Below are 13781 nucleotides of genomic sequence, written 5' to 3'. Positions count from 1 at the left end.
TTTTCTAAAAAAAGTCATGCAGACGGAGAAGACTTTTGTCAGAATGGCTCCGTGAAATCGTCTTGATAAAGGATGATTTGCCTAACATGATCATATAAATATTTACATCATTAGAAAGCCCTAAATCTTGTCTTCAAAATGGTATAAACAGTTCAGGTATATTATTTGAAAAAGTCTGCATATTCAGGCAGGAAAGTGTTAAAGTGTCAAAATTGACGCGGTGAGAAACAGTTCTGTCAGTGCATGACGTCACAATTGAATTTGACTTGAACATTCTGAACCATTGAAGCCCATTCATTTTTCTAGCACTTTAAACTTGAATACCTTAAAAACTTTAAAAGTTATCAATGAGAAAAGTAATAGCACACTAGAGCAGTTCAGACTTTATCAAATGAAGTTTGAACGGTGTTTCTAGCTTAAACGGTGTGAAAGGAGTAGGCGACGGAAAAAAGTGGGAGGAAAATTTAAAAAAAAACTAGAGAGGATACAATTTCTGGGGAAATTGTAGGGTGTGCTTGCTTGGGTCGGTTGCACCGGGGTCTGTATATTTTATATAAAAATGCATCGGGCCTACTTATTATTTATAAAGATTACATAGATTTAAAAGCATCTTTTTTTTGCTGCTCATTTACAACTCAAAATACGAGTGAAGTGTAGAATGAAATATGATGTCTTCTCATTTCCCCTGCAAGAGGCAGCTGACAGGCTGAATCAAAACGAATACATTTGACGAGTGAAGTGTAGAATGAAATAGATGTCTTCTCATTTCCCCTGCAAGAGGCAGCCTCATCGTTGAATCAAAACGAATAAATTTGGCAGACCGGTGTAAAAATGGACCTAATCTCTATGACTTAAACGTCATTTTAAGTTTTTCCCTTCTCGTGATATTTTCAGGCATGTAGCCTACTCATTGCATTCATTCATTAATAAAGAACCCCCTTTGAAGATTATTCTACGACGTTACCCGGCAGTAGAAGATGGAATCGCGATTCAGACAGTCCCATCTGCTAACTGAAAATATTCCCCCCAAAACGTAAATAAGCTTGACATTTATTTAGTGGAAAATCGCTCATTCATAAAAAGCTCACTGGTAGCGATCATTGTCAGTAACAACGCAAAATGCGATATAGCCCTGTGTGGAGAAGCTGCCCCGGTAAATTGTACTACTACAGTACAGTAGACTACTGCTGTGTTCGTCTTGGTAGCGATTGCGTTGGTTGAATTGGATTTAACGTTCCGTTGTACGGTTTAGGCTGAAATTAATTATTTAATTATTTTCATGAACAGATTGACAACGTTTAGGGTGTGGCAATGAAGTTCAGGTTAGTAGTTAGATAGACTTTTGATTTAAGTAAGGGGAGTGCCGAACATGTTCTGTCGCCTTTTAGACTTCCTACAGCTGTGTAATGTTTTTGTTGTCGTGTGTCTCGCGTAGGCTACAGCGTTTCAGTGAGCAACACTGGTTTGAAACCACAGGTAATGATAATTTCACCCACAAATCGTTTACTTGTAATGTAATGTCATAATAAATCCTACAACGAAAATGTATTTGTGAGGAATGTTTATTTTAAAGATTGAAAACAGATGCATCATAGACCACTGTAGTATGTGTTGCCCGGGCAACAGAGGCTAATGTCATGATGCTAATGCTTCAGTGAAATAGTAGACTACCGTTTGCAAAAGTAGATGTGGGCCTACTTCCTTAATAATATCAGCTAATATTGTACATTACATTTCATAATTGTGTTTCACATCACAAAGTAAAATGAGTAAATAGTTATCACCCTGGCCTCTTTGCTTGTGGCGTTCCTGCAGCTGCCTTGCAGTAAAGCTATAGTTAGCCTAGCTATCCCCCAAGTTAACAGATGTGAAACGAATGTTCTGCTACAGGTAGTCACGCGTGTTTTCGTGACGTTAGTGACGTAGTGACGTTAGTAACGTCAGTGACTGTGGCTAGCAAATTAGCCACCGTTAGCTTCACTTTTCGCCACAAAAACTTAACTTAAGCCTATACCATGCAACGGAACGTAAATTCCAATAGAGGCAACTCAATCGCTACCAAGACGAAACATTTGACACCTACGTTGTCTATGTAGGCCAAATATTGACTGAGTTTTAGGGGGGCAAAAAAATAAAATAATAATAATAATATATATGTGAGAGAACAAAGGTTGTGCCCTTGCCGAAGGCAAAGCACACCCAATAAGTATGCAGAATAACAATAGTGTTTTTGCTTGCAGCAAACACACTAATAATAATATATGTGAGAGAACAGGTTGTGCCCTTGCCGAAGGCACAGCACACCCAATAATGTTCTGTTCTAGCTGTGATTCAGATGTGCAAATAAACAAAGGAGAATATCCATTGATGTTTGAGTGAAAAACATGTTGCGCTTTCTGTAAGCTATTTATTCAACAATATTTGTAGGCCTATTATCTTATCCTCTGCTATACACCAGGGCTCAAGTCTCACGCATTCGCTGTCAGACTCACGCATTTCAAGATCCTGTAAAGTCAATTCCATGATTTGCTTCTCAGTACATTATATACGTGTGAAATTAGTTCCTGAAAGCATGTGCAAAGCGCTAAAACTTTGTTGCACCGAAATGTGTAGTTAGACCGTAGAACAGTTTCTCTTCCGTTTTCAGATCAGGTTTTAATGGACTGGGCCAAAAAGTTACTACGTCAGATCACTGACTGCTGTACTGTTATTGTAGCCTACATCAGCTAGCTAGCTTCAGGATGTCTCCCTCCACCCGCAACTGCATCTTCCCTGGATTCAAAACTTCAGCTGCGCTGCAACACTATTTAATTTCCCTATTGATGAGGAAAGGAAAAATAGGTGGATTGATTTTGTGAAGAGCCACGCTGATGAAAAACTCCAACAGCCGCCTCTACAGTGGATAAGAGAGTCTGCTAAATGACTAAATGCAGTGACCATTTCACGGCGGATAGTTTTAACATGGACCAGAGACAGACGGGGTTCACGGACACACGGCTTCTCTTGCAGCGCGGAGCCGTACCGAGCATCGCCCTCCCGGCCGTTCCTCCTCCGGTCGCACCTGGACAATCCACCGCTGCCAGCAGTTCATCACTCAGTTCTGTGTGCTTGTTATAATTATACTAGATAACTTTTCCAGAGGTATCTCTGCTATGAGTTAGTGCAAACCGCCAAATAGATATTAGGCTACTCGGTGTAGAATGATGGTATTTTGGTGAAATGGTAGCTAATGTGTTAGAAGTAGCCTAGTTGGAGAGCTCATGTCTGCTGTCTCTGGTGTCCATTTTTACTGTTACAGCTCAGGGGAACATTTCATTTATATGCATCTGTATCTTTCACTCATTGAACAAATAAATTCTAATTCTATATGGTTTTGTTCGGCTTGACATTAGTGATGGGTCATTCGCGAACGATCCGGCTCTAAGAGTCGGCTCTTGAAGGTGAACGTCGGGAGCTGGCTCGCATATCTGAAGAACCGACTCGACCGACTCTTTGACGAATTCAAAGAACAACAAAAAAATACTTGTAGGCTTAAAGGCACACACGATCATCCTCACACTCTGTTCCTGTCAATCCTGCATGAGGGAGGGCCGAGCCAACTCACACACAGTGAGAGAGTAGTCAAAACTCGGAGGAGAGCCATGACAAATCAATGCATTTTTAAAGATATGTGGTTACGGTCGAGTATGATTTCATTTCATAATTTAATTCAAATAGTTTTCACACCTATCATAGTCAAATTCATAGTTAAAACATGTATTTTTTAAAGAGCCGTTCGGGAGCCAAAAGAGCCGGCTCTTTTTAGTGAGCTGAGCCATACGAGCCGGAATGCCCACCACTACTTGACATGGCGTCTATTATCTTGGTTGGAGGTAGGCACTAGGCAGCGAGGGGTGGAGCTTCAGCTCCTTCAGGCGTCACGCCCCCCCAGTATCAAGCAGAGAAGACTGATGATTTTTTCATGATTTCAAAGCCTAATTTAACATACTTGTCGGTGTTATTTTTTCATTCGAATATGGATGGGTAGTTAATAACACATTATTCTGTGGTGTGGCAAACTTAAAACTCGTTTTCAGGTCCACTTTACAGGATCTTTAAAAGCGTTGGCAACGAATTTCATTATCGATTTGTTGTGTCGGGCGATTATTACGCCACTCAATATGTCGCGGAGATGTTTGAGTATAAAAAAAAAAAGTTTAGTTGAGCGGGGAGCGGAGGTAGAGGAAAGGCCATCGTTGTTGAGTAACGTTGTTCTGAAACACATGGCGGAGGCAGAGAAATCAGTACGACCCAAGTCATCCAAGGTGTGGGAGCATTTCACACTAAATACATCGAAAGAGTGTGTTAATTGACCGAGGTGAAGTTAGTTTCAGACATTCGTCTCACGTTCGGAAGACGCTACTTTGCAGAATCGCGTTAGGGGCCGGGTGAAAACAACTCACACAATTTTGAAAAATTTACACTTTTATAATATTTTTAGGAATATAAAACCTCAAACAGACACCAGATTATCTTAACAATGTCTGGTATACTTCCACAGCCTTTAATTTTTCAATGAAGTTTCAAATAAAATGATAGAAAATCACTAATCTTTGAAAATAGCTTAATCCTTGCAAATCTTAACCTTTTTCAAAATTGTGTGAAAAAATCTTAAATATAGCCTACACCAGATTTGTTCTAATAAAGTCTGGCCTACTTCCACAACCTTTCAATTTTCAATAAAGTTTTAAACAAAACTCAAATAAATTGCTAATCTTGGAAAATAGCATTAAATCCACGCTAATATTAATAACTTTTTCAAAATTGTGTGCCTGTTTGTGCACATTCTGAAGATTTTTTGCACTGTGAATTTGCACTGTCAGTTCTGTTTTTGAATAAAGGGTTGAAAATTAATGCTTTTTTGTTTTTGTTTTTTTATCCGATTCATTGATTAATCGAAAAAAGAATTGACAGATTAATCGATTATTAAAATAATCGTTAGTTGCATCCCTAGTCTAGACCTTAGCCACAGCTGGGACTCTGAGCTGCAGCTAGCAGCACATACTGTGCTATAAAAACACAACAGCCTCCATCTGAGTCAGTAGATTAGTGGGGAAAAGAAGCACAAAGTAAGAGCTGGAAAGTTTGCTAATCTGGCAGAGTTTAACACCATGTGACCAGGATCAGGCCGGTCGTGGGTGATTTCCCACTCGGCTTTGAGGTCATGGGAAGTGATGTCACTGTAATTTCCTGTCTCGGGTAGGGCAGGCACACCATCGTGGGTAAGGCTTTCACAGAGGGGGAGGGGGCTGTGTGGCCTTTGGACAGGGTAGGGTTTCAGGGGACTGACCAAGTAAGGCTGGGTCACCTGGGGTGTGGGTGGTGTGGACCTTCATATTTGTGTGCGTGTGAATACCGTATTTCTTCGATTAAACGCTACAGCGTTTATTACACAATGTTCATTTTTGGTGCGTCGTTTATTCAGAGAAATACGGTATGTGTGTATACAGTATGTGTGTGTGTATACAGTACTTGTCTGTGTGTGTGTGTCTGCGTCTGCAGGGCTCAAAATTGCTACCATTTTGGTCACATATGCTCCCAATATCCGCCGTGTTACTGTCCTGTTTTCTCCCTTTCATTCCAAACCGTGACCAATGGCAGTCCCTTCTCTGCAGAACCACCTCTGCAGGAACGCCCCCCCCCCCCCCCCATTCTGCAGGATGTAGGGACCTACAATTTTAATATGTGGACTATCTATCCAAATAATTCCAAATAAGTCCAAATAATTGGTGCGACCTCATTTAACAAAATGCTCGCTAATTAGCCTACTGCACGGTATGACCCTGCTGTGAGCTGATCCAGTGACCGTAATTCCGTAATTATTAACTTTAATGCAGATTTTAGATTTGGTTAATATTAGCAGTCAATCACTCCTTGCGACATCAACGTCATCGTTCTCAGCCACTCCCTCTGTTCACTGATTGGGCCGCCAAAAATGTTTCTGGCAAAAACCGACTAATATACCGAAAGCCCAGACCTAGTACAGAAGCAAAATTAAAATTGAGCGGAAGTACGTAGGAGGGCAGAGCCAGGCTACCTTAAAGTGGTTGTAAAGCAGAACTGAAAATGAGTTTTAAGCTCATCACACCACAGAAGAATGTGTTATTAACTACCCATCCAAATTCGAATGGAAAAAAAAACACAGACATGTATGTTCAATTAGGCTTTGAAATCGTGAGAAAATCAGCAGTCTTCTCTGCTTTATAACGGGGGGGGGGGGGGGGGGGGGGGGGTTGTGTCGCCTGAAGGAGCTGAAGCTCTGCTTTGCACGTGCTTTCAGCAACTAATTTCACACGTATATAATGTACTGAGAAGCAAATCATGGAATTTGCTTTACAGCACCTTTAATATTCGGTGGGTGCTCCTACATTTTTGTTGGTGCTCCTAGCACCAGTGCTACCAAGTAAAAACATTTATTTTGAACCCTGGTCTGTGTGTGCATACAGTATATGTGTGTGTGTCAAAAACCGTGCATGTGCGGCCACAATTCTTCCCTGCAGGGTTTAGAGTTCCCAAAATCCACCCAACACCCTTTTAATAGTTTCTAATGTCTCACGCCTAGAAGAACATCTTAAGTGTCAGGGATTGTAAAGAAACTCGGGATTGTTCAATCCACAGACCACAGAGTAACATATTGTGTGTCACTGTATTGGGTATGGGGGGTTCCACAACATTAGGATGGCGATGGTGGGTATAGATGTTGACAATAGACTGCATGTCCATAGAAAAGAATCCTGGAAACCAGTTTTCCTGTGATGGGAAAGGGTAGAGATGTATACAATAAAACAAGCCCTTTGAAACCAAATATGCCAGTCTATACAAGCGATGTCTGCTGGTAGCTCCTTTTTGCTGTCTACTGTGTGTTTGGAAGAGACTGACACACGTGCACACACACACCTACCCGTCTCCGGCAGTTAAATCCTAGTTCTGCACTCCTCTCATGAAAGCCCAGTGCTCCTTCCTAACTGCTAACCAGCCACTGCAGCTGAAGGCTGGGTATTTCTCTGACCATAGTTACAGACGGAGATACATATTCTTTGGCTACTCCTCAACGCACATTGTGCAAGTACACACAAACACACATATTAAGAACATCGAGCCATGAGAAAACTGGAAAGACAGAAAGCTATACACATTTAATGTAACATCCTAGAATTTAGTGAAAGCCATGCTCCTGCAATTTGAGACAGTTTATACAGAGTTTAGACTGTCTCAGACTGCTTTTTGAACACCAGTCATGCGAGCGTGCCACAATTGTTGAGAGCCCTGATGAGACCCATAATTGGTAATCGTGCAACCATGGACACCCACTCCCCCCACCCACCACCCTCCCCACCTCCTATGCCCTCACCCCCTATGCCCTCTCTCTGGAAAGTTGATCTAATTGAGTCCAGCGTTTTCCCCAGGGAGACATAAAAAGCCATGGCTTTTAGAGCCAAGTCATGCTCCTTTTTATATTTAACAGTGAGAGTAAAGGCGATCGGGGGGAGGGGAGGAGAGAGGGACATGCTTTCAGAATGGGATTTTCAGCTTAAATCCACATAAGGAAAAACTGTCATCACCAAGGGCCCTTTTTTGTCTTCTTAAAGGGCCGCTCAGTCTGTACCGTTGGACATATTGAGCAACCGCTCAGCCCCGGACGATGCATAGAGGGCTCTATGTGTGTGTGTGTGTGTGAGTGAGAGAGAGAGATGCCATATTCAGGCACAGAGTTTTGACCCAAATCTGTATTAAAATACCTACTAAGAACTCATATTAAGGTCACCCATTAACAGCACTGAGGTGGTTTAAAATATATAACCATTAGGGGTGGAACGGTACACTTAAGTCACGGTTCGGTTCATACCGCGGTTCAGACACCACGGTTCGGTACGAGTTCGGTACAACGGAGGGAAAAGCAAGACAAACCAGGTTCCTGTACGAGTGAATACAGGCACATTGAAGATGACATGTAAATTCCGATTGAGTCATTTTGTTGGCCCTATTTGTATGTGTATCTAATGGCTGGGTAAGTACTGTAGGGAGGAGAAGTTGGACAGTGTTGTTTTTTGTCTTGTTCCAGTGATTGGAACACCTGGGTGATGGCGTCGGATATTTTTAGTCAATTAGCACACGCCAGATGCATTACATATGTTAGCATGTTAGATGTATTTCCACTCACATACCCCACAACTGCTGAACAACGCGGACACACAGTGCTTGTCTTATCCACCACTCTCTCGCATGTACTACTGTAACTGAAAGGGAAACCAAAGTTTTCTCAAACTTGCAATCTTAAACAGGCCAGCGGGTCCTTTATCTCTCGTGGGTCGCCACCACTCGCCATACTCGTCCTTAGTGCTGCTAGCTATCTCTGACTCACGGCGGCGCCAATCAGAGCTTCAGAGCTACAAATAGTGTTGGGAAAGTTCACTTTCTACATGAACTAGTTCAGTTCATAATTCAAAATTTTGAACTAAGTTCACAGCTCCAAAAAATTTTGCGAGCTATAATTTTTCTAAATCATTTCCACAGCCCATATAGAACCACAGACAGAAATTATTTTATTAGTTTGGCTGCCTATATGTCTGCAATACTGCTCTCGGCCTCTATGCAACTTCGGCGCTCTCACACTTGCCAGGCATAGACAGTAGAAGAATATGGAAGCAAATCGTTACCAAAATTCAAATGCAAATGCATTTCCAGAAATGCATTTGCATTTTAAGAATGTGGCTGCATTATTTGACTAATAAATGAAATTAGTAATCAATCATCCTATTTGCATTTTAATTTTCTTCTTCAAGAGTGCTCAATCTTTCACTTAATTAAAATGAAAAAGAAATAGACATTTGAGATTTAATTTTCAAAACATGCCCCAGCAAATAGATACCAAAATTCAATTTGAAATTTAAAATTTGAAAATTCTAATGCATTTCCAGAAATGCATTTTCATTTTAAGAACGTGGCTGCAAAATCGTGACCACAATTCAAATTCAAATGCATTTCCAGAAATGCATTTTCATTTTCAAGAACGTGGCTGCAAAATCGTGACCACAATTCAAATTCAAATGCATTTCCAGAAATGCATTTTCATTTTAAGAACGTGGCTGCAAAATCGTGACCACAATTCAAATTCAAATGCATTTCCAGAAATGCATTTTCATTTTAAGAACGTGGCTGTAAAATTGTGACCACAATTCAAATTCAAATGCATTTGCAGAAATGCAAAATGAACAAAAAAGCATTCTGAGCGGCGCAGCAGAGTGACGTCAGTAGCCACTCTTCTTCAGCTCCCTGCTGACCGAGCTATCCATCTTGTTCGGTAGGGGGCGGTGTGCACATCTGCATTGCATTACATTGCAAATGTGCCGGGAAATTGATTGAATTGCCGGGTCTTTAGAGGACGCATCACAGACTGAGCAACTTGATGTCAAACAATGACTAAAACAGTGGCAGAGCTACTATTAATGTGTAAATCTGTGAGGGCAGAGTATGCAGCCAAGCTCTCTATGACTTGTTCTACTCGGTCACGGGCATCAGACTCAGATATATTATTAGATTCTACCTGTTCAGCTAATTCTAACAGTGTTTGCACAATTTGAGGGAGGGCCAAGGTCTGTGATGCGTCCTCTAAAGCAGCGGTCCCCAACCTTTTTTGCGCCACGGACCGCTTTCATGTAAGACATATTTTCACGGACCGGCAGAACGGACTGGGAGGAAAGATAGGCCCTGGACAGCTGCGCTGCTAATGCATGTACATTCTGGGTTTGATGTGATCCTAGTTAGTGACTTCCACACCTAATGTGAGCGCGCGGAGCGCGCGAGAAAAATAGTTAAGCTGATTTGAGCAAAAAATAGTTTTTGGAGTTTTATGTAAAATAAACAGCCGTTTTTTCAATTGACCCATCTTTAAGTTTCTTAGCCTGGTTTTCCATCGTTATATTGTTACTAGCTAGCTTTCGATGTGTCAGTCCCACTGTTGTGTGTGTGACTATAAGCTACGACAGTGACACCCGAAGTGCGTTCCTTATATCCAGTTCAGGCCTATTCCATAATTTTGTTTGATTGCTGTCACGGCAGAAAATCCCGCTTGATGTTGGAAATGGAAGCAGGGTTTTCAGTGCTTTAGTGGCGATCTCAGAATAGCCTTCATCCAAAACACCGATAGAGTTGTTGTCTCAAACAGGCTTCATTGAGTGGTAACTATCACTTGTCATGTGTCAAGAGGAAGAGACGCGCATGATACCGTTCAATAAAGCCCACAAACTTGCTAAAATATGAGTAAACACACGTCTTTGCAGCGCTTTTTTGCTCAGGGGAAAAGGCCTGCGGAGAAGGAGAGAATCAGGTCATTTTTCAGAATAAAACGTCTTTCAGACTCTGATAATCAATTAAAAGGAAATAATGTTATTAATTCTTTTTTGTGCGGCCCGGTACGAAATGACCCGCGGATCGGTGGGCACCGGTTGGGGAACGCTGCTCTAAAGACCCGGCAATTCAATCAATTTCCCGGCACATTTGCAATGTAATGCAATGCAGATGTGCACACCGCCCCCTACCGAACAAGATGGATAGCTCGGTCAGCAGGGAGCTGAAGAAGAGCGGCTACTGACGTCACTCTGCTGCGCCGCTCAGAATGCTTTTTCGTTCATTTTGCATTTCTGCAAATGCATTTGAATTTGAATTGTGGTCACAATTTTGCAGCCACGTTCTTAAAATGAAAATGCATTTCTGGAAATGCATTTGAATTTGAATTGTGGTCACGATTTTGCAGCCACGTTCTTGAAAATGAAAATGCATTTCTGGAAATGCATTTGAATTTGAATTGTGGTCACAATTTTGCAGCCACGTTCTTAAAATGAAAATGCATTTCTGGAAATGCATTTCAATTTTCAAATTTTACATTTCAAATTGAATTTTGGTATCTATTTGCTGGGGCATGTTTTGAAAATTTAATCTCAAATGTCTATTTCTTTTTCATTTTAATTAAGTGAAAGATTGAGCACTCTTGAAGAAGAAAATTAAAATGCAAATAGGATGATTGATTACTAATTTCATTTATGAGTCAAATAATGCAGCCACATTCTTAAAATGCAAATGCATTTCTGGAAATGCATTTGCATTGGAATTTTGGTAACGATATGCTTCCATAGAAGAAAGCACACACAGCGATTGACTGGTTGGGCAACCCTGTATACAGGACTGTTAACGGTGTGTTTTTAGCCTGGAAGTCTCTAGAAATCTGGCACCTTATTGAAAGAAATTAAAAAGAGTGAAGAGTTCACAGACACCAGAATGAACGCGTTCACAGTATTGTTCATCAGGCAGTAATACAGTACGTTCAGTTCACATTCACCAAAATTATGAACGAGTTAATGAACTTTCGTTCAATGAACGCGTTCAGACGCAACACTGGTTACAGATTAGATGTCCCTAAAGAACACAAGTATCTAACAGTTGTTCCGCATGACATTAATTTTCACGCAAGTTTTATTTATTTTTATACCGTGTATTCTCAGTGTAATTTCATACACCGAACCGTGACGCCCGTACCGTACGGTTCGGTACGAATACATGTACCGTTCCACCCCTAATAGCCATATAGGAACTTAATGAAACATTTGCAGTGTAACTTTCAATTGAATTTTAGGAGCTACAGTGTTATATTACACCATTAGAGAGAGCCAGAATCTTAACGCGCTGTATCTAACCAACTGTCAAACTTCCTCTCTCAGAACAACCTGCTTGACCCCAACCAATCGGGCTTCAAGACTGGCCACTCCACAGAAACTGCCCTCCTGTCAGTCACCACTGCCCTCCAGTCTGCCAGAGCGGCTTCGAGGTCATCCGTCATCATTCTGCTGGACCTTTCTGCAGCGTTTGATACGGTTAACCATCAAATCCTGCTGGCCAGACCTTCTGAGATGGGCATCACTGGCACTGCACTTCAGTGGATCTCATCCTACCTGTTGGGAAGATCCTACCAGGTCTCCTGGGGAGGCAAAGTGTCAGGCCCCCGCCAGCTCTTCACTGGTGTCCCACAGGGATCCGTCCTTGGACCCCTCCTCTTCTCCCTCTACAACACCTCGCTTGGATCAATCATCAACTCCCATGGCTTCTCCTACCACTGCTATGCTGACGACACGCAGCTGTACCTGTCGTTCCCCCCGACTGATCCGGGGATCTCAGCTAGGATCGAGGCCTGCCTCACAGACATCTCCGCCTAGATGACCGAGCACCACCTCCAGCTGAACCTCGCCAAGACAGAACTCCTCACCATCCTGGCCAAACCCTCCATCTCCCACGATCTCTCAATCACCCTGGGATCGGCGACGGTGACCCCTTCATCCTCTGCCAGGAACCTTGGGGTGACCATGGATGACGAGCTCTCCCTCACAGCCCACATTGCTGCGGTCTCCCGGTCGTGTAGATTCACCCTCTACAACATCCGGAAGATCAGGAGATACCTATCTGAGCATTCCACCCAGCTGCTAGTCCAAGCACTTGTCCTCTCAAAGTTGGACTACTGCAACTCGCTGCTCGCCGGTCTCCCAGCATCCGCAACCCGCCCTCTCCAGAGGATTCAGAACGCGGCGGCCCGTCTGGTCTTCAATCTATCCAGACGCTCCCATGTTACCCCGCTCCTCATCTCCCTCCACTGGCTTCCCATCACGGCCCGTATCAGATTCAAGACCCTGGTACTGACCTTCCGAGCGGTGAACGGGACTGCACCCGACTACATCAAGTCTCTCCTCCAGCCTTCCACCCCCCCCCCCCCCGCCATCTACGGTCTTCTTCTGACAACCGTCTGGTGGTCCCACAGCTCAAGACCGCCCGGTCCCAACACAAGCTCTTCTCCTGTCTGGCCCCCCAATGGTGGAATCAACTCCCCACCTCCATCAGGGACACTGACTGTCTCCCCACCTTCAAGAAAAGGCTCAAGACGCACTTGTTCCGGGAGTACAACGGCACTTAGGAATGCTTGGCTGGACCTGATGTTAGTTTCCTCCAGGATCACAATGACTCGTATTGAGAGACTTGTTGCTCTTGTTGGTTAGTTGTAACGGTTTCAAATTCTTGTACTCGCTGTGAAATATTTTACTGTTGATTGTTTTTTCTACAGGTACACTCTTGCACTCTTGTGGGGAGTTTCAAGTTGTTCAATTGTAACTTGTTTAACTGCATGCTCTTATGGTTCTTCCCTTTGGCACTTATTTGGTTTTCCACAATGTATGCTTCATGTTTTGGCTGCTCGCAATGTTTGGGGCTATCTCGTTGTTATGATCAGTGACCTATGCTCTTTTGTAAAGCTCTCTCTTGGAAGTCGCTTTGGATAAAAGCGTCTGCTAAATGCATAAATGTAAATGTCATGTAAATGTCGTCCTCAGTAAGCAACCGCTTGGGGTTAGGTTAGGAAGACTGTTGACATCCTTCATGGACAATGGTGCTGTAAACACTACCTCCTTCTCCTGTATCAGCAGGGAGCCCTTCTCCTCAGCCAGGGTGCCACTCTGGCTCAGGGCCAACTTGAAAATCTTCAACAGACAGACAGAAAAAAATAAAGTGAGAATATGGAAAGAGGAAATAAATAAATGTGGGTTTAAAGGATAACCCTTTCTCAAAACAGTACCAGCAATGAACCACCAGGGTCCTGAAACACTTACTGGAGACAAGGGGATGGGGTCCTCTTTCAGGTACCTTGGGTTCTCAATCTTAAAGAGAAAGAAAGCGTCACACAAATACACCTTACTGATCATTCTCTC

At 42.7% G+C, this 13781-nt stretch overlaps 1 protein-coding gene across 1 annotated transcript in view; it reads right to left on the bottom strand.

Moving 5' to 3' along the window:
* The window catches only part of cep112 (centrosomal protein 112), a 210057-nt gene that overhangs the window by 129962 nt on the left and 66314 nt on the right, over window positions 1–13781 (bottom strand). The window contains exons 5-6 of the mRNA XM_067233023.1: window positions 13683–13730; window positions 13479–13553 (exon numbers count right to left, since the gene is read on the bottom strand). Coding sequence (XP_067089124.1) covers window positions 13479–13553; window positions 13683–13730 — 123 coding nt within the window. The remainder of the gene's footprint in view (window positions 1–13478; window positions 13554–13682; window positions 13731–13781) is intronic.

Source organism: Osmerus mordax, chromosome 3, assembly GCF_038355195.1.
Source record: "Osmerus mordax isolate fOsmMor3 chromosome 3, fOsmMor3.pri, whole genome shotgun sequence".
NCBI lineage: Eukaryota > Metazoa > Chordata > Actinopteri > Osmeriformes > Osmeridae > Osmerus > Osmerus mordax.
The sequence above is the reverse complement of the archived record's forward strand: the minus strand, read 5'-3'. Positions and strand labels throughout refer to the sequence as shown.